Below are 16,806 nucleotides of genomic sequence, written 5' to 3' on the forward strand. Positions count from 1 at the left end.
ATACAGCAGGACTAGTTTGGGGTCATAGTAACCTGGATGCAGGAGCTGGGGGAACTCTGACCACGGAAGGTTTGGGCGGTAATGACCGAGGAGCAATTGGCTACCTCTGCCTCTGGGGGTCCTGATGTTGGGGAGACACTCAGGAAGGAGCGTAACCAGGAAATGCGGCTCACTGATAAATCGGTAGATTGAAAATTTGCGGGCCCCACTAATGAAAGAAAGGGGCTGGAAAGAGGCGTGGTGAACCGTGTGTGATTTTACCCCTTAAAAAGTTACAAAAAATACACATGTTCTTGTTGGAAGGAAAAATTACATTCAAACAGGGTTCTTGATGCAACCCATTCATCCCTACCAGCCATGCTCTTCAGAGGTGGTTTCCCAAAGTCCTTTTCCCTTTTCATTTACGCGATACACCCACCCACGTGTGTTGTGTGCTTTTCCTTTTCACCAAGGAAGGGGTCGAGATCTGCGGAGGTCCTGGCCTTCCCCCCCTCTTACCTCGGTCTGCTTTTCCTCAACCACGCTCGGTGGCAGAACTTATTAAAATGCATTTTTGAAACCGCTGCATGCACGCTCTTGATCAGCAGGGGTGTAGCTGGAACAGATCAGGGATGGGGGCTGGGAGGAGGGTGTGTTTGGATGTAATCCCCTTTGCCCCGCGTGTCCCAGCGCATGCGCTTTGCAGCACGGCCCGTCTCCCCGAGGGCACCACGTAATAATGGCAGCCGGGGGTGCCGGGTGGGAAGGGGCGTGGACCGGGCGGAGCCGGAACGTCTTAATCTAGGGCGGGCATAGTTACCCGCCGCACCGACCATGGCTGCAGCTGCACTGGGCCAGGTGGGTTCGCACTGGGCCAGGTGGGTTCCTGACCCGGCGCCAGGGGTGGGGAGTCCCGCGGGGCGGCGTGCTTCGAGGAGGACCACTCGCCTGCAGCCCGGCAGGCGTGGCGGCGCCCCGCCCGCGCTCCGGTTCTGCTGTGCCGAGGAGGAGAAGATCCCCGTTGGAAGGAGTACCGAGCTGCGGTGGGCGGAGGGAAGGAGACCCGGACGCGAGGTCTGAGGAGGGAAAAACATGGAGGAGGGGACAGTAATGGGGGGGATTAAGAAGGGAATAGTCAGTCGGTGGAAGCACCGACTGGGGCTCCCAGTACCTATAGAGGAGGGGGTAAGATGAAGGCCAGAGTTCATCTTCAGGTCTGGACTGGGAATTGGATTCAAGACCCTGTTCTCTTGGAACTCAAGGTTAAGGCAGATGTGGGCTGCTGTGTCCCTCAAACCCTTTATCTGAAGCTCTGCACCTGAGTTGGAAATAGAGGCAGCTTCTCATTGTCAGAGTGACAGAGGTACTCCAGGCAAGACAGACAGTCCATTCTTGCTGATAAGATGTCAACCAGCAGAGTTTCCGGAGAGTCTACAATTTTAGAGAACAAGGTTTCTCGCGGGGAAAGAAACAGCGACAACTTCAGGAAGGGGGTCATTACAACCCTTGAAGCCACTACATATAACCTTGGGAGAAGTGTTTCCTGTTAACTTTGCACCTGACTCTGTCTGGGTCTCTTATCTCAGCTTAATAGCTGGGGAGATTTTTACTTTTTTGGACTCTTAGTGACCGATGGAGATAGGCCTGGGCTATGACTGGGGCAATCTGGGCTTTTTGATGTGAACTGGGGATTGTGGTGGGACAGTCATGGGCAGTGATAGGGACAGCCTGGGGTTGGGCTGTGGAGAGTCTTAGGCTGTCAGAACAGTTCCGGTCTGTGATGAGAAAGTCCTGGATTGTGACAAAGACAGTTTTTGGGCTTTAACTGGGACAGTTTGGAGGTGTGACAGGGACAGTCCCTAAGTGACATAGGGATAGCACTGCGCTATGATGGGGACTCTTCCTGGGCTGTGATGTGTGGGCAGTCCTGAAGTGTGAAAGACAATGCTAGACTACAATGGAGAGGCCCCTGGGCTTTGATGGGGACACTCCTGGCTTGTGTTGGGAGATGTGGTCTGGATTGTGGTGGGGTCAGTCCTGAGCTATAATGAGTTACAGTGGAGCCTCCATAATGTTACAGAGCCCTGTCCTCATTACTTAATTCAGCCTCACTATTACACCCTTTTTCTCAAAAGCCCATCTACCATCTAAGAGTCTCCTTTGGGCCCAACCCCTATGGTCTGGTGATCAGCTGAGGTGAGACCCCTGCCTCTAGAGAAATGTCCTGGGAAGCTGAAGGTGGTTTCTGCCAGTGTGACAGGGACTCTATGACCAGTACAGAGTTCTCGTCTGAGCCCTGTGCCCGGCACCTTCTCTGCCTGTGGGTGTGTTTTTCTGCCCCCTTTTCTCTCTCTCCTGGATACCCCTGTCTCTAAGCATAACTGAGATGGTTTCTCTCCAGATTTTGACATCATTTTGTCTCTTGCAGTCTTTCCTCATTTCTGTGGATCTCCCTTTCCCTTTGTTTTCTGTTGCTGAAGTCTGGGCTTCATCTATTTCTTTTTTTCTTTGTTCTCTTTCCCTTTGATTCCCTTTATTCCACCCTCAGTATTTTTTCTTGGTTTGCCCAGGCTTTACTTCCCCTGAGTTTCTCTCCCTCTTGTCTCGTCTCAGCGTCTCTTTCTTCTTATGATCATACCTACTATGGCATCTCGTGGTCTGATTTTCTGTCCTTTCAAATTTGCTTTCTATTTCTGTGCCTCTTTTTCTCATTCTTGCTCTTCCCTCTTTTACTCTCTCTTATTTTTTTCCATTCTGGTTCTGTCTGATGGCTGCTCTCTTGCCCAGATGCAGTCTGTCTCCACCCTGAGTGTCCATGCTGTGGGTGTCCTGTTTCTTTCTGGGCAGAAGCTTGGCCACAGACTTATATGTGCTACATATTGCCACCTAGAGGCCATGTTTTGGAGCGACATCCTATTCATAGCAGAAGCCCTTTGCCCCACTCACTCTCCAGGCTACTCCTGACTTCATGGCCCAGACTTTAGGACACTGCAGCTACACAGCCCCTTCTCCCCATGACTCACCTACTGACCAGTCACCGCTGCCATTCACATCCATTCTCACTGATCGTTGTTGGCTCATCCAGCTCACAGGGCAGGAGCAGGTTAGCTGTTGTCACCCCCAGCCTCATGACCCAGCTGCCTTCCCACTGGGCTGGGAAAAGCAGCATTGTGAGATCCAAGAACACTGGGTAGAGGCCACCCTGCTGGACACAGCCAGACCTGCCCTCCCCTGCTGGCCTCAGGCAGGACCGCAAGAGAAGTGGTCATCTGGACAGTGTCTGTTGATGACTGGGTGACCTCCAGGTCCACGTGGCTACCCCTCTGCCCGGAGATCTGAAGGGAACTGGAATTACTGATGTCCAAAGTGTGGGGGTGGGAGTTCCAAGTAATCTGAATTCAGTGGATCCAATACCCTGAAAGAATATGGACTTGAACTCCCGCATCTGAGTGGGGAGTGGCCGGGGGCCTGGACTTCTGGGTCTGAGGGAGGAGGGGCTGGGGGTATAGATCCTGGGCCCTGGGGGAGCATGACCTGTAGGTTACCTCCTTTTCTAACTCTTATCAGGATTTGGGCTCCTCAATGAGGCCTTCACTTACCTGCTTACCGCGGTGCCGGTCAGGTTGTCTTCTGCCTGAACTGGTTTCAGGGCAGGGGCCAAAGTTCCCTGGGGTGGGAGGTGCCTGTGTTTGACTTTGCCCAGCATGGAGGAGGGAATAGGAGCTAATTCAGCTTTTCCTAGGGATAGCCCTTGTGGGGCAGGGAGGGACTTGGCCTCCTTTGGAATCCCTTCCTGTTACATGCTGATCCGGACAGAGGAAAAGACTTGACCAGGCCACATGGCCTGTCTAGAGTGCACTGGGCCTGGGCCAGAGTGGGCCAGAGGGACCTCCCAAGTGAAGTAGGGGCATGCCAAGGAAGGAGTAGTTGCCAAGGCCTCCTGCTTGCTCTCTCCTGTCCTCACCACCTTTCTTTTGTCCCTATTCCCAGATTTGGGCCCGAAAACTTCCTTCTGTCCCTTGGCTTCTGTGTGGTCCCAGAAGATATGCCTCATCCAGTTTCAAGGTAAAAAGGGCCAGAGGCGGATTAAGGTCGGTTGGGGCCCCAGCGCAGAAGAAAATATTGGGCCTCTTAAAAAAGACAGGGAAAGTAAAAATACATATTAACCATATTTTTAAATAAATAAAAAATATTATGTACTGTTAATGTTAAAACTGCACATATAAAACCAAACTTGGTGTCATAAGAAAAAAGTGTAAAGTTGGGGTTTTGTGGGGCCTTTTAGAAGTTGGGGCCCAGGGCATACGCCCGGTTTACTCACTGTTAAATCTACATCTGGGAGGGGTTATACTTTTATTTTTTTATTTTTATTTTTTTGGGGGGTTATACTTTTAGATCTCAAGGAAGAGGGGTTGGGGCCTAAACTCTGGGTCTAAGGAAGGAGGAGGCTGTAGGTAGTATTTGGGAATCTCCAAAAAGTTTGGGATTCAAAGGTCAAGGTGCGAGGCAATGGGATGGATATAGCCTAATTGCCTGTCATCTGGCTGTGGGAGAGTTGAAACTGCATGTCCCAGAACCCCCTGAGGTCACAGGACCCTCTTCTCTCTGGGTCCTTGCCCCAGGGCTTCATGGGAGTTATAGTTTTTTTCCAGTTTGGAGGTTGTTGCCAGATTTGAGGATACCTACCTGGGTGTCCCTCCTTTTTTCTTAGGCAGCAGAGCTGCAGGTGGAAATGACACAGAAGCCACATAAGAAGCCTGACCCCAACGAGACCCTGGTGTTCGGGAAGACATTCACCGACCACATGCTGATGGTGGAATGGACTGAGAAGAATGGCTGGAGCCGGCCCCGAATCCAGCCCTTCCAGAACCTCACGCTGCACCCGGCCTGCTCCGCTCTCCACTACTCACTGCAGGTTCAAGGGGCGGCCTCCACTCTCGCTTCTGCAACTCTTCCCTCCTGCTGCGTCTGCTGCCAGGTCCCCCTCCTCGGGTCTGCTTTCTGTGTTTTTTCTTCCTATGGACTCATCCTCTGTCTTTAGAGGCCTCTCACGTACCAGGCCTGTGCTGGGCGATGCTGGATCTCCAGATGAGCAGATCCAGTTCCTGCACTTGAAAACCCCACGTTTTGGTTACAAGCTAGTGTGATCTAAGAGTTGTCAGAGGCAGCGAGGCATCGCGAGAGACCCAAAGAGGGAGGGACCCAATCCTACCTCTAATTGGAAATAAAGAAAGACAGTAGGGTCTGTCTGGGCAAAGAGGAGAGCTTAGGGTATTAGAGGGAGAGGGGATAGCCAGTACAGAGAAGTACAAAGAAGAGTCCAGCATATTGGGGGAATTGTGGGATTGGAATGTGGTGGAGAAGGACGGCATCAGGACCACAGAGGAGGTAAGGGGCTTGGACCTTGTCAAAGGCACTAGAACCATGGAGGCTCTGCGCAGGCATTGGGCAGGGCCAGCACTGGGTCCAGTGAGTCCCCTCTCAGGACACCTGGAGGGTGAGCTGGAGCTGTAAAGCCAGGAGGCCAGTCTGGGCTGAAAGTCCAGAGTGGAGAAAATAGGTAGATGTGGAGGCCTGAGCTGGGGCTGGACGGGAGGGGACGGGGAAGAGGTTCCGGGACATGAGGGGGTGGCAGGCTGGGCGTGAGAAGGGAACAGAGGGCTGAGGATGGTGCTCAGAGGTTTGGCCAGGTGATCAGGTAGTCTATATGGGGACTCAGGAGGTGGATCGGCTTTGTGGGGCTCGGTGAAGGGTCTGTGAGGAGAGATATCCAGGTAGCATTTACTTAACAACTTAAAGCTATGGCTGGAAGCACAGTCTTCTGAGGAAAGTTTAGCTGTGACAGGATTTGAATGAACATATTATAACTCTAGTAGCTGTTTGCAGGTTGTTGTTTTTTTTAATAAAAATATAGAAAATTTTCTTTTTGTGTGGGTGACAGAGAGAGAGACAGAGAGGGACAGATAGAGACAGACAGGAAGGGAGAGAGATGAAAAGCATCAATTCTTCGTTGCGGCACCTTAGTTGTTCATTGATTGCTTTCTCATATATGCCTTGATGGGGGTGGGGTTGGGGCGGCTACAGCAGAGCGAGTGACCCCTTGCTCAAGCCAGCGACCTTGGGTCCAAGCTGCTAAGCTTTTGGGCAAACCAGATGAGCCTTCGCTCAAGCTGGCGACCTCGGGGTTTCGACCCTGGGTCCTCTGCGTTCCAGTCTGACACTCTATCCACTGTGCAACTCCCTGGTCAGGCTCTATTTTTTTCAAAAAAATTTTTTATTGATTTTACAGAGCAAGGAGGTGTGTATGGGGGGAACAAGGAGTACCAACTCATAATTGCTTCACTTTAGTTATTCATTGCTTGCTTGTTGTACGTGCCTTGACCAGGCAAGCCCAGGGTTTCAAACTGACGACCTCAGCATTCCAGGTTGACGCTCTATCTACTGGGCCACCACAGGCCAGGCCAGGTTTGTTTTTTTTTTTTAATTTATTGATTGGTTTTAGAGAAAAAGAGAGAGAGAAGAAACATTGATCTCTTTCTGTATGTGCCCTGGCTGGGGATCAAACTGGCAACCTTTGTGTATTGGGATAACACTCTTACCGACCAGCTATCCGGCCAGGGCTAGCTGTTTGTAGTTTGAGTAATTGTTGTGCCTCAAAGTATAATTCTGTGACATTAGGCGTGTTTTCCTTTAAAGAATTTTGAGGGCTTTCCCCCCACGTACTCCAGACTTTTGACTAGAACCAGTCCATCCTGTGCAGAGGAGACACCTTTGGCAGCAGTTAGACCAAGGGTGGATAGCCAGGGCTATGACCATGGGAAGGTGGTGTTTGGAGACCATCATTTACTTACCTCTCTGTCCTCCAGCTGGGGACCCAGCACTTCACTTGAGTGGGCACCGATGAAAGGGTTTAGAAGCCCCGGCATACAAAATAGACGTTTTTGGCCATCTGTCTGCTTTAAGGTGCATGGGGAACTGAGAGCACGGGAGAATCACGTTCCCTAGTCATCTTTACTCTGGGGCAGGGGTCGGGAAACTTTTTGGCTGAGAGAGCCATAAACGCCACATATTTTAAAATGTAATTTCGTAAGAGCCATGCAACGACCCATGTACATTATGTATTATCCAGTAAAAATTTGGTGTTGTCCCGGAGGGACAGCTGTGATCGGGTCCAGCCACCCGCAACCATGAACAAGAGCGGTAGGAAATGAGTGAATTGTAATACATGAGAATGTTTTATATTTTTAACATTTTTTTTTTATTGAAGATTTGTTTGCAAGCCAGATGCAGCCATCAAAAGAGCCACATCTGGCCTGACCTGTGGTGGCACAGTGGATAAAGCGTCGACTGGAAATGTTGAAGTCGCCAGTTCGAAACCCTGGGCTTGCCTGGTCAAGGCACATATGAGAGTTGATGCTTCCTGCTCCTCTCCCCGTTCTCTCTCTCGGTCTCTCCTCTCTCTCTCTCTCTCTCTCTGTCTCTCCCCCTCTTCTCTAAAATGAATAAATAAATAATAAAAAAAATTAAAAAAAAAAAAAGAGCCACATCTGGCTCGCAAGTCATAGGTTCCCAACCCCTGCTCTGGGGCATGTGTGCAATAGCAGATGGACCACTTGTATTGTTATGTATTTTTTATTATCATGGTAATAATATGCATCCAGAATAATATATAAAACATCTGCTTTCTGTTCTTATTCCCCTTTATTTAAATTTTTATTTATTTTTTTATTTTTTTGTATTTTTCTGAAGCTGGAAACGTGGAGGCAGTCAGACAGACTCCTGCATGCGCCCGACTAGGGTCCACCCAGCACGCCCACCAGGGGGCGATGCTCTGCCCATCTGGGGCGTTGCTCTGTTGCGACCAGAACCACTCTAGTGCCTGGGGTAGAGGCCATGGAGCCATCCCCAGTGCCTGGGCCATCTTTTGCTCCAATGGAGCCTTGGCTGCGGGAGGGGAAGAGAGAGACAGAGAGGAAGGAGAGGGGGAGGGTGGAGAAGTAGATGGGCGCTTCTCCTGTGTGCCCTAGCCGGGAATCGAACCCGACTTCTGAACCCCAGGCCGACGCTCTACCATTGAGCCAATCGGCCAGGGCCTAAGTTTTAAATTTTTATTTGGAGTGTTTTTTCATTAAAATAGTTTTTAAAAATGGTCATATGTTCACACAGTTCAGATTTTTTTTTTTTAAATTTATTTATGGAACTTTAAAAAATTTTTTTATTTATTGATTTTATCGGGAGAGGAAGGGAGATAGAGAGAAAGAGAGTGAGAGAACATTGATCTGTTCTATTCCTGCATGTGCCCTGACCAGGGATTGAACTGGCAACTTCTGCGCTTTGGAACGATGCTCTAACCAACTGCGCTCTCCGGCCAGTACCACATAGTTCAGAATTCTAAATGTAAAAGAAGAAATGTACCTCCTCAGCTCTGCAGCCTGTTGCCGCCCTCCCACAGCTGCCCCAGTGACCAGTTCCTGTGTTTTTCTGGAGTTCTGCTTTCTAGATATCAACACTGCCCTGGTCGGTTGGCTCAGCGGTAGAGCGTCGGCCTAGCGTGCGGAGGACCCGGGTTCGATTCCCGGCCAGGGCACACAGGAGAAGCGCCCATTTGCTTCTCCACCCCTCCGCCGCGCTTTCCTCTCTGTCTCTCTCTTCCCCTCCCGCAGCCAAGGCTCCATTGGAGCAAAGATGGCCCGGGCGCTGGGGATGGCTCTGTGGCCTCTGCCTCAGGCGCTAGAGTGGCTCTGGTCGCAACATGGCGACGCCCAGCATGGGCAGAGCATCGCTCCCTGGTGGGCAGAGCGTCGCCCCATGGTGGGCGTGCCGGGTGGATCCCGGTCGGGCGCATGCGGGAGTCTGTCTGACTGTCTCTCCCTGTTTCCAGCTTCAGATAAATGAAAAAAAACAAAACAAAAAACAGAAAAAAAAAAAAAAAAAAGATATCAACACTAACATTGTTGCCGTTCTTTTCATGCAAAAGGTAGCAGACTGTACACTCATTCCTTGGCATCTTGCTTTTTTCCTTTAATGCATCTTAGAAATTCTTGAGTGTCCTTTAAGAGCTTTTTCTTTTTGCTGCTGTATAGTATCCCCTATTGTAGGACACTTAGGTTATTTCTAGTCTGGTGCTATCATAAACAATGTTGCAATCAACAATCTTATAAACCTGTCACTTTCAGTGCAAGTTTATCTTTCCAGTTTATAGAACTGTTGAGTGGAAGTGTATGTGAGCCAATAATTGTGATGGATATTGCCACATCCACTCCATGTATGGAAGTTACATCAATTTCCATATCCACCAGAAGAACCTGTTATCCGCACACCCTGGATGACTCTTGTCAGACTTTTAGATAGCAACAGAGCTATTTTTATTTCCTGAGGGGGAGGCTCTACTGTGCCATCCTCAGCACCTGGGGCCAACTCACTCAAATCAATTGAGCCGTGGCTGCAGGAGGAGAAGGGAGAGAGAGGAAGAAGGGGGAGAGGGAGGGGTGGAGAAGCAGATGGTTGCTTCTTCTGTGTGCCCTGACCAGGAATTGAATCTGGGACTTCAACACGCAAGGTCAACACTCTCCCACTGAGACAACTGGCCAGGGCTATCTCAAAGTAATTAAAAAAATTTTTTTAAATCATTTTTTAGAGAGGAAGGGAGAGAGAGAAAGAGAGAGTAACATCAATTTGTTGCTCTGTTTATTTATGCATTCACTAGTTGTTTCTTGTGCCAACTGAACCCACAACCTTGGTGTATGTGTATGATACTCCAACCAACTTAGCTACTCAGCTAGGGTCTCAAAGTAATTTTAATTTCATTTTCCCTCTGATTAGGAAGTTGGCCATCTTTTCACAAACATAAAGAGCCATTATTATTTCCTTTCTGTGAACCATTTATTTTTTAGGTTTTTTATTTTTAGGTGGGATGGGTTTTAAATAAATTTAAAATTTTATTTGTAGGAGTACCTTGTATATTAGATAAACTATTTGTGATATGAATTGAAATTGTCTCCCCAGCTTTATTTATTTATTTATTTATTTATACAGAGACAGACAGAGAGTCAGAGAGAGGGATAGACAGGAACGAAGAGAGATGAGAAGCATCAATGATCAGTTTTTCGTAGTGACACCTTAGTTCAGGGATCCTCCCGAAACTTTTTACACAGGGGGCCAGTTCACTGTCCCTCAGACCGTTGGAGGGCCGGACTATAAAAAAACTATGAACAAATCCCTATGCACACTGCACATATCTTATTTTAAAGTAAAAAAACAAAATGGGAACAAATACAATATTTAAAATAAAGAACAAGTAAATTTAAATCAACAAACTGACCAGTATTTCAATGGGAACTATGGGCCTGCTTTTGGCTAATGAGATGGTCAGTGTTCCATATTTGTCACTGCTAGCCATAACCGCAGCGCCGCCGCCACATACAGTACTCCAGGAGCACAGGATGCAGATGCTCACTGATCACCAATGAAAGAGGTGCCCCTTCCGGAAGTGTTGCAGGGGCCGGATAAATGGCCTCGGGGGCCACATGCTGTAGTTTGGGGACCCTTGCCTTAGTTGTTCATTGATTGCTTTCTCATATGTGCCTTGACCACGGGCCTTCAGCAGACCGAGTAACCCCTTATTTGAGCCAGCAACCTTGGGTTTAAGCTGGTGAGCTTTTTGCTCAAACCAGATGAGCCTGCGTTTAAGCTGGCAACCTTGGGGTCTCGAACCTGGGTCGTCTGCATCCCAGTCCGACGCTCTATCCACTGCGCCACTGCCTGGTCAGGCTTCCCAGTTTTATTTTTATGCAGTCAAATGTATCTTAATTTTTTTTTTAATTTATTGATTTGAGAGAGAGAGAGGAAGGGGGAGAGAGAGACATAAATCAATCTGTTTTTTCACTTATTTATGCATTTATTGGTTGATTCTTATATGTGTACTGACCGTGTTCAAACCTGAGACCTTGGCATATTGGGACGATGCTCTAACCATCTGAACTAACCAGCCAGGACTTTTTTTTAATATTAAAAAGTTTTTATTACAGGAAACTTCAAACATAAAAGTAGAGTGATATGGCCCTGGCCGGTTTGCTCAGTGGTAGAGCGTCGGCCTGGCGTGCAAGAGTCCCGGTTCGATTCCCGGCCAGGACACACAGGAAAAGCGCCCATCTGCTTCTCCACCCCTCCCCCTTTCCTTCCTCTCTGACTCTCTCTTCCCCTCCCGCAGCCAGGGCTCCATTGGAGCAAAGTTGGCCCGGGTGCTGAGGATGGCTCCATGGTCTCCACCTCAGGTGCTAGAATGGCTCTGGTTGCAACAGAGCGATGCCCCAGATGGGCAGAGCATTGCCCCCTGGTTGGCGTGCCGGGTGGATCCCGGTTGGGCGCATGCGAGAGTCTATCTGACTGCCTCCCTGTTTCCAACTTCAGAAAAATACAAAAAAAATAAAAAAGGTAGAGTGATAGGACCTACCCCTCCCCTCACCCTGCTTCACCAGTTAGCATGGCTGGCCACAATCTTGTTTAATTTGGACTTCCCCCTTTCAGTAGGATTTTGAAGCAAATCCTGGACATTGTATTATTTTATCCATAGTTATTTCAGGGTTTGTTTTGTTTTTTAAACACAAGGACTCTTTAAAAACATAACTCTGACACCATCATCAGTCCTGAGAACCAGTACCAGTGACGTGGCTTGGGCAGCATGTCCTGTCTGCCCCGTCTCTGGGCCACTTTCTCTGGCCTCTGTTCTTGGCTTTCTCAAGCATCTCTGTGTCTTGTCGCTCTGCGTCTCTGTCTCTTCTCTCTTTTCCTCTGTGTGCTCAGCGGGTTCATCTCTCCCCAGTTGTGTCCACTTCTGTGTTTGTGTGCTTGTGTCAGGTTCTGTCTTGGTGTCCCCCTGTCTCCTCCTGACCGCCCGCCCGTCCCCCGCAGCTCTTTGAAGGTATGAAGGCGTTCAAAGGCAGCGACCGGCAGGTGCGCCTCTTCCGACCCTGGCTCAACATGGACCGCATGCTGCGCTCGGCGCTGCGCCTCTGCCTGCCGGTGAGGGGCCCTGGCCACCCTGGTGGAGGGGGGTGTGGAGTACAGCGAGGGCCACCTGAAGCCCCTGACTCGCTGGAATCCCGTGCAGAGTTTTGACAAGGTTGAGTTGCTAGAGTGCATCCGCCGGCTGGTGGAAGTGGACAAGGACTGGGTTCCCGACAGCCCCGGCTCCAGCCTCTACGTGCGGCCTGTACTCATCGGGAATGAGGTGGGCCCGACTCTGTGCTTGGGCGGCGTGGGGGGCTGGGTACCCGCTGGGGTGGGGGATCTTAGAGGGAAGGGCTGGGGACCCGGACTCCTGGGTCAGGGGAGGGCGGGAGGCCTGGGCCCCTGGGTTCCTGATGCCCCCGTCTGCCCACCACAGCCCTCGCTAGGTGTCGCCAGTTCCACGAGAGCCCTCCTGTTCGTCATTCTCTGTCCTGTGGGCGCATACTTCCCTGGAGATGCCATGAACCCTGTCTCCCTCCTGGCTGACCCAGGATTCATCCGGGCCTGGGCGGGTGGGGTTGGAGACTGCAAACTGGGGGGGTAAGTGGTCCCACCCTAACCCCCCATGGTGTGGTCCACCAGATGTCAGAGATGCAACTTGTAGTGCCCATGTTTTGGGCTGTGTCTTTGGATCCCTTCCTGTTCTGTTTTACATGGTTGGGGCAGCTCTGCCCTCAAAATGGGATGTGATGTCATTGGCACCATGGTGGTGAGGGTGGTGTGTTTGTGTGTGGGGGGTGGGGTGGGGTTGTATGGAGGTGATTGGATAAACTAGGATTGGCCCTTTGGGAAGCCTCCAGAACTAAAGTTTATACTTAGTTCATTGATCTCACCCCCAGGCAGTCTACCCTGAACACCCAGGCTTGCCCCCTCCCCACCCAGCTTCCCTAGGCCTTTGGGCCTCCAGAGCACATCACTCTGTGTGTGGACTTGCTGTGGAGGTTTGTTCAGGACAGCAGGGAGGGTCTCTTGGTTGGTTATTGAGACAGAGACTGGAGTGTGGCATGTAGGGATAGCAGGTGTGGATGCAGCTGGGGGTTCTCTCAGGCCCTTTCAAATAACCACCTTCTGAGAACTTCTGGGGGCTGGGCCGTACATGGAGCGAAGCAGGGGAAAGATGAGTCAGGCCTAGCCCCTGCCCTCCAGGGGCTCCCAAGGGCTCTGATGGAGGGGACGGGCGTTTTTAAAGTCTTCACAGAGGAGGTGGTGACACCCCAACTGAGTCTGAAGGGTGGGAAGGAGATGGTTGTTTGGGTAGGAAAGATGGTAAGCAACTTCCAATCCTGGAAATCATATGTAAGGGACGGGGTGGAGAGCAAGGCACAGAAGTTGTCAGACAAGAAAAATAAGTCTGGTACAAAGCAGGCCAGGCCCTGAACGCCAGGTGGAAGGTCTGTGATCTTGTCCCAGAGATGTGGGGAGCCACAGGAGCCTTGTGGGCGAGGGGGGTGTGAAGCCAGCTTTGGGTGAGGGACAGTGTTAAAGTAAGGTGCTTTGGGAAATCACTGAGGTGGCCCAACTTACTGGGGGAGTCCAGAGGAGGCAAGAGCCCAGCCTGGAGGTGTGTAAGTGCCTCTGAGAGTAGGTGACGTCATGGATTTTAAAGTTCACTTGGGAAGTTGGATGAGGAAGGTGGTCCCAGCTGATGGACTTGTGACCTGGAGAGTGGGAAGATGGGAGGAAGGGTGGGCAGACCACTTAGAGCCTTATTCCCAAGCTGCTGGCCAGAAAGTCTGTCCTGGGCGTACTGAGGAGCCACAAGGGAGGGCTTTGAGCTGGGGAGGAGCGGGATCAACCTTGGTATGGAAAGACCCATCTAGGGCCCTGTTGGGTTCCCGTGCCCTCGTCAACCATGTTTTCCTCTGTCAGGAATTATGGGCCCACAGTGTTTGTGCAGCAGGAGGCAAAAAGCAAGGGCTGTGAGCAGGTCCTCTGGCTGTATGGGCCTGACCACCAGCTTACCGAGGTGGGCACCATGAACATCTTCATCTACTGGACCCACGAGGATGGGGGTGAGCCCACCCATGACCCAACCCAAACCCTGGGGCCAGTGGGTGCTACCATAACTCCAAGCAGGCTGCAGGTCCCAGGGGCTGGGGATTGGGGTGGGTGCTGAGGATGAGAGGGTATGCATGAGGGTGTGAGGTGACACCCCCCCCCCCATACCTGCCCCAGTGCTGGAACTGGTGACGCCCCCGTTGAACGGTGTCATCCTGCCTGGAGTCGTCAGACACAGTTTGCTGGACCTGGCCCAGACCTGGGTGAGTGAGGCTATGGGGTCTTCAGGCAGTGGCAGGGGTGGCTGCTGCTGTGGCAGGGGGCCGGTGCATTGAGGGGCTGGGCACTCTGGCTGTCTCTGTCCCTCTTTCTATCTCCTCTTGCGTTCTCTGCCTTTCACAGCTTCCTTAGGGCAGGGAAGCAGGGCTGCCCGCCGGGCTCATGTGTGTCTGCTTTTTGCCCTGCAGCAGGAGTTCCGGGTGGTGGAGCGCCAGGTCACCATGAAGCAGGTGTTGCGAGCACTGGAGGAGGGACGGGTTCGGGAAGTCTTTGGCTCAGGCACCGCTTGCCAGGTCTGCCCTGTGCATCGAATCCTGTACCAAGGCAAGGTAGGCGGGGCTGCCACTGGAGGCGGGAGAGATGACCACAGGGGCCTGGTCATCAGGGCACCACATTCTTCCCTAGAACCTCCACATCCCCACCATGGAAAATGGGCCAGAGCTAATCCTCCGCTTCCAGAAGGAGCTGAAGGCAATCCAGGTGAGGTGCACTCGCCAGGAGGTGGGCTGGTGGCTTGTTCCCCAGAGGAGTTCCCATCCCATGAGCCCCTGGTCTGAGAGCTGATTGCCCCCTCAGTCATCCCCTGAGATGATAACCGACCCTTGCATTGGCCTCTAGGCTCCTGACTGAATCAGTTCTCCTTGAGCCTCGGGCTCAGTGACCCTTTCCTGCCAGCCTCTGAAGCCCTAGCTTGAGAAGACTCTTTCCCTGTACGTCTGCAGACCCCTGGTGTCCTTCCGCTGGGAGAAATCCCCTTCCCGTGAACTTCTGGGACTTGAGGCCCACAAAAGTCCACTTTCTGTGGATTCCCCTGGAGCCCTGGGCTATCCGTTTGGCCTGAGAAATCTCTCCCACAAGCCTCTGGGCACCCTCCCCGAGGGGGGGGGCCCAGGACTATTTCCTCTCATGATCCTCTGGAAGTATTTTCATTTGTCTGAGCCAAGATTTCTTTCCTGTGAACCTTCCTGCCACTTGATCTAGAGCTACTTTTCCTGTGAGCTTCTGGAAACCCCTGTGCATCGGGATCTAGAACTACACTTCTCTTGACTATCGGGCTTTCTCAGCTGCCCCCCCTCCCTGCCACCTCCCAGCTCTCATGGCCTTAGAATAACTCGTTTGCAGAACTATACCTCCCTTAAGCCTCTGTGCCATCTTTGCAATGATTCCCCCTTCCCATGGTTGCCAGCAGGTGCAGAGAAGTGGACTACATTTCCTATGGGGACCTGGGGTACCGCTCCACAAGCACTCAGCCTGGGATGTCCCACGTCTGCTGGGTGTTGCAGGGTGACCTATCTCTCACTCTCTGCCCCTCTCTTGTACTGCAGTATGGAGGAAAAGCCCACGAGTGGATGCTCCCGGTGTGACGCTGCAGGCTGTGCCTGGCTACCCCTTGGATCAACCGGCTGGTCTAACAGCATCTCATCACAGCCGGACCCTCACATCAACGACTCACCTGAAGTGCAATATGAATTAAAAGGCGTGGGGAGCCGGGACGCCTGGGTCTCTGGCGCCCCCACGTGGTCGCTACACTCCCAAAGCCATTAGGGCGGGACCCAGGCGTCTTGGCCCCTAGCTCTGCCTCTCAGGCCTGGGGGTTTTGGACTCTTCTTCGCTGCTCAGTGTTGAGGGGTCAACACTCCTTGGCCTAGTTTTCGCACCTCTCTGTTCTCAGGCCAACTCTCCCAAGTGCTGTCGTTTGTTTTATATATTTTTTGTCTTTGCTACAATTCTGAAATAATGCCAAATACAAGACATTATCTGTCATCTCCAGTGATGCAACAACTTAGGGACTCTAAGGTCCTAACCAGGAGTCCCGGTGCTCTGCCCGGTTCATTTTCAATCGGAGCCCCCAGTTTCCTGGCGGTTTCTCTGCTGTGGTAGATTCTATCGCTTCGTCACAAACTTAGCTTCTTCACCCGCTGATGGGCGCCTGACTCCCCCAGCTCGGGGACAGCCCCGCTGTACATGCAGTCACTGGGCCACGCTTAGGTGAAGCAGGGAAATTTTGGGGATACATATTCACATTTCAGATAACCCTCTTCTTGCATTGTCTCATTAGAGGTCAACTCTTAAAAAAAAATTCCCTAATAGCTGTGACCATGGGGAAGTGAGTGTATTACTCTGAGCCTCAGTTTTCTCATTTTTAAAATGAGGATAAGAGTGTGCATCCATTAAGGCTCAACAAGATTAAATTAGTTATTACATGTAAAGTGCTTAAAACAATAAAGACGAACAAATATATGGTGATGGAAAATGATTTGATTTTGGGTGATGGACACACAACACAACAGTTCAAATGCTACAGAGATGTTTACCCAAAACCTATGTACTCTTGGATCAATGTCATCACGTTAAATTCAATTTTTTATTATTATTTAGAGAGAGGATAGAGAAAGGGGGGAGGAGCGGGAGGCAGCAACTCAGTTTCTTGTCATATATATTTGTATTTTTATTAAGTGAGAAGTGGGCAGGCAGACAGACCCCCACATGCACCCCACCAGGACCCACCCGGCATGCCCACTAGGGGGCGATGCTCTGCCC

The 16,806-nt window shown here is 51.1% G+C and overlaps 1 protein-coding gene across 3 annotated transcripts; it reads left to right on the forward strand.

Annotated features, from left to right (window-relative positions):
• The first annotated feature begins 651 nt into the window (after positions 1-651).
• Positions 652-16,506, forward strand: BCAT2 (branched chain amino acid transaminase 2). 3 transcript variants are annotated; one of them, XM_066271617.1, is made up of 11 exons: positions 652-837; positions 3,970-4,044; positions 4,691-4,894; positions 11,890-12,000; positions 12,089-12,208; positions 12,365-12,528; positions 13,858-14,000; positions 14,164-14,249; positions 14,454-14,594; positions 14,671-14,745; positions 15,591-16,506. In XM_066271617.1, the coding sequence occupies exons 1-11, from the start codon at positions 814-816 to the stop codon at positions 15,627-15,629; spliced, it is 1,182 nt and encodes a 393-aa protein (XP_066127714.1). In that variant the 5' UTR covers positions 652-813; the 3' UTR covers positions 15,630-16,506. The 3 variants fall into 3 exon arrangements, with proteins under 3 accessions (XP_066127714.1, XP_066127715.1, XP_066127713.1); XM_066271618.1 differs by lacking the exon at positions 652-837 and adding an exon at positions 920-1,053; XM_066271616.1 differs by lacking the exon at positions 652-837 and adding an exon at positions 3,853-3,875.
• Positions 16,507-16,806: the final 300 nt, after the last annotated feature.

This window comes from Saccopteryx bilineata, chromosome 3 (genome assembly GCF_036850765.1).
Source record: "Saccopteryx bilineata isolate mSacBil1 chromosome 3, mSacBil1_pri_phased_curated, whole genome shotgun sequence".
In the NCBI taxonomy this organism is placed as follows: Eukaryota; Metazoa; Chordata; class Mammalia; order Chiroptera; family Emballonuridae; genus Saccopteryx; species Saccopteryx bilineata.

What these genes read in the sequence shown, in the direction of transcription:
- BCAT2 (XM_066271617.1), top strand. Translation starts at nt 814, where the DNA reads ATGGCTGCAGCTGCACTGGGCCAG. An exon ending in CTCTCCACTACTCACTGCAG is followed by an intron (nt 4,895 to 11,889) that starts GTTCAAGGGGCG and finishes CGTCCCCCGCAG; the next exon opens with CTCTTTGAAGGTATGAAGGC. An exon ending in CGCTGCGCCTCTGCCTGCCG is followed by an intron (nt 12,001 to 12,088) that starts GTGAGGGGCCCT and finishes AATCCCGTGCAG; the next exon opens with AGTTTTGACAAGGTTGAGTT.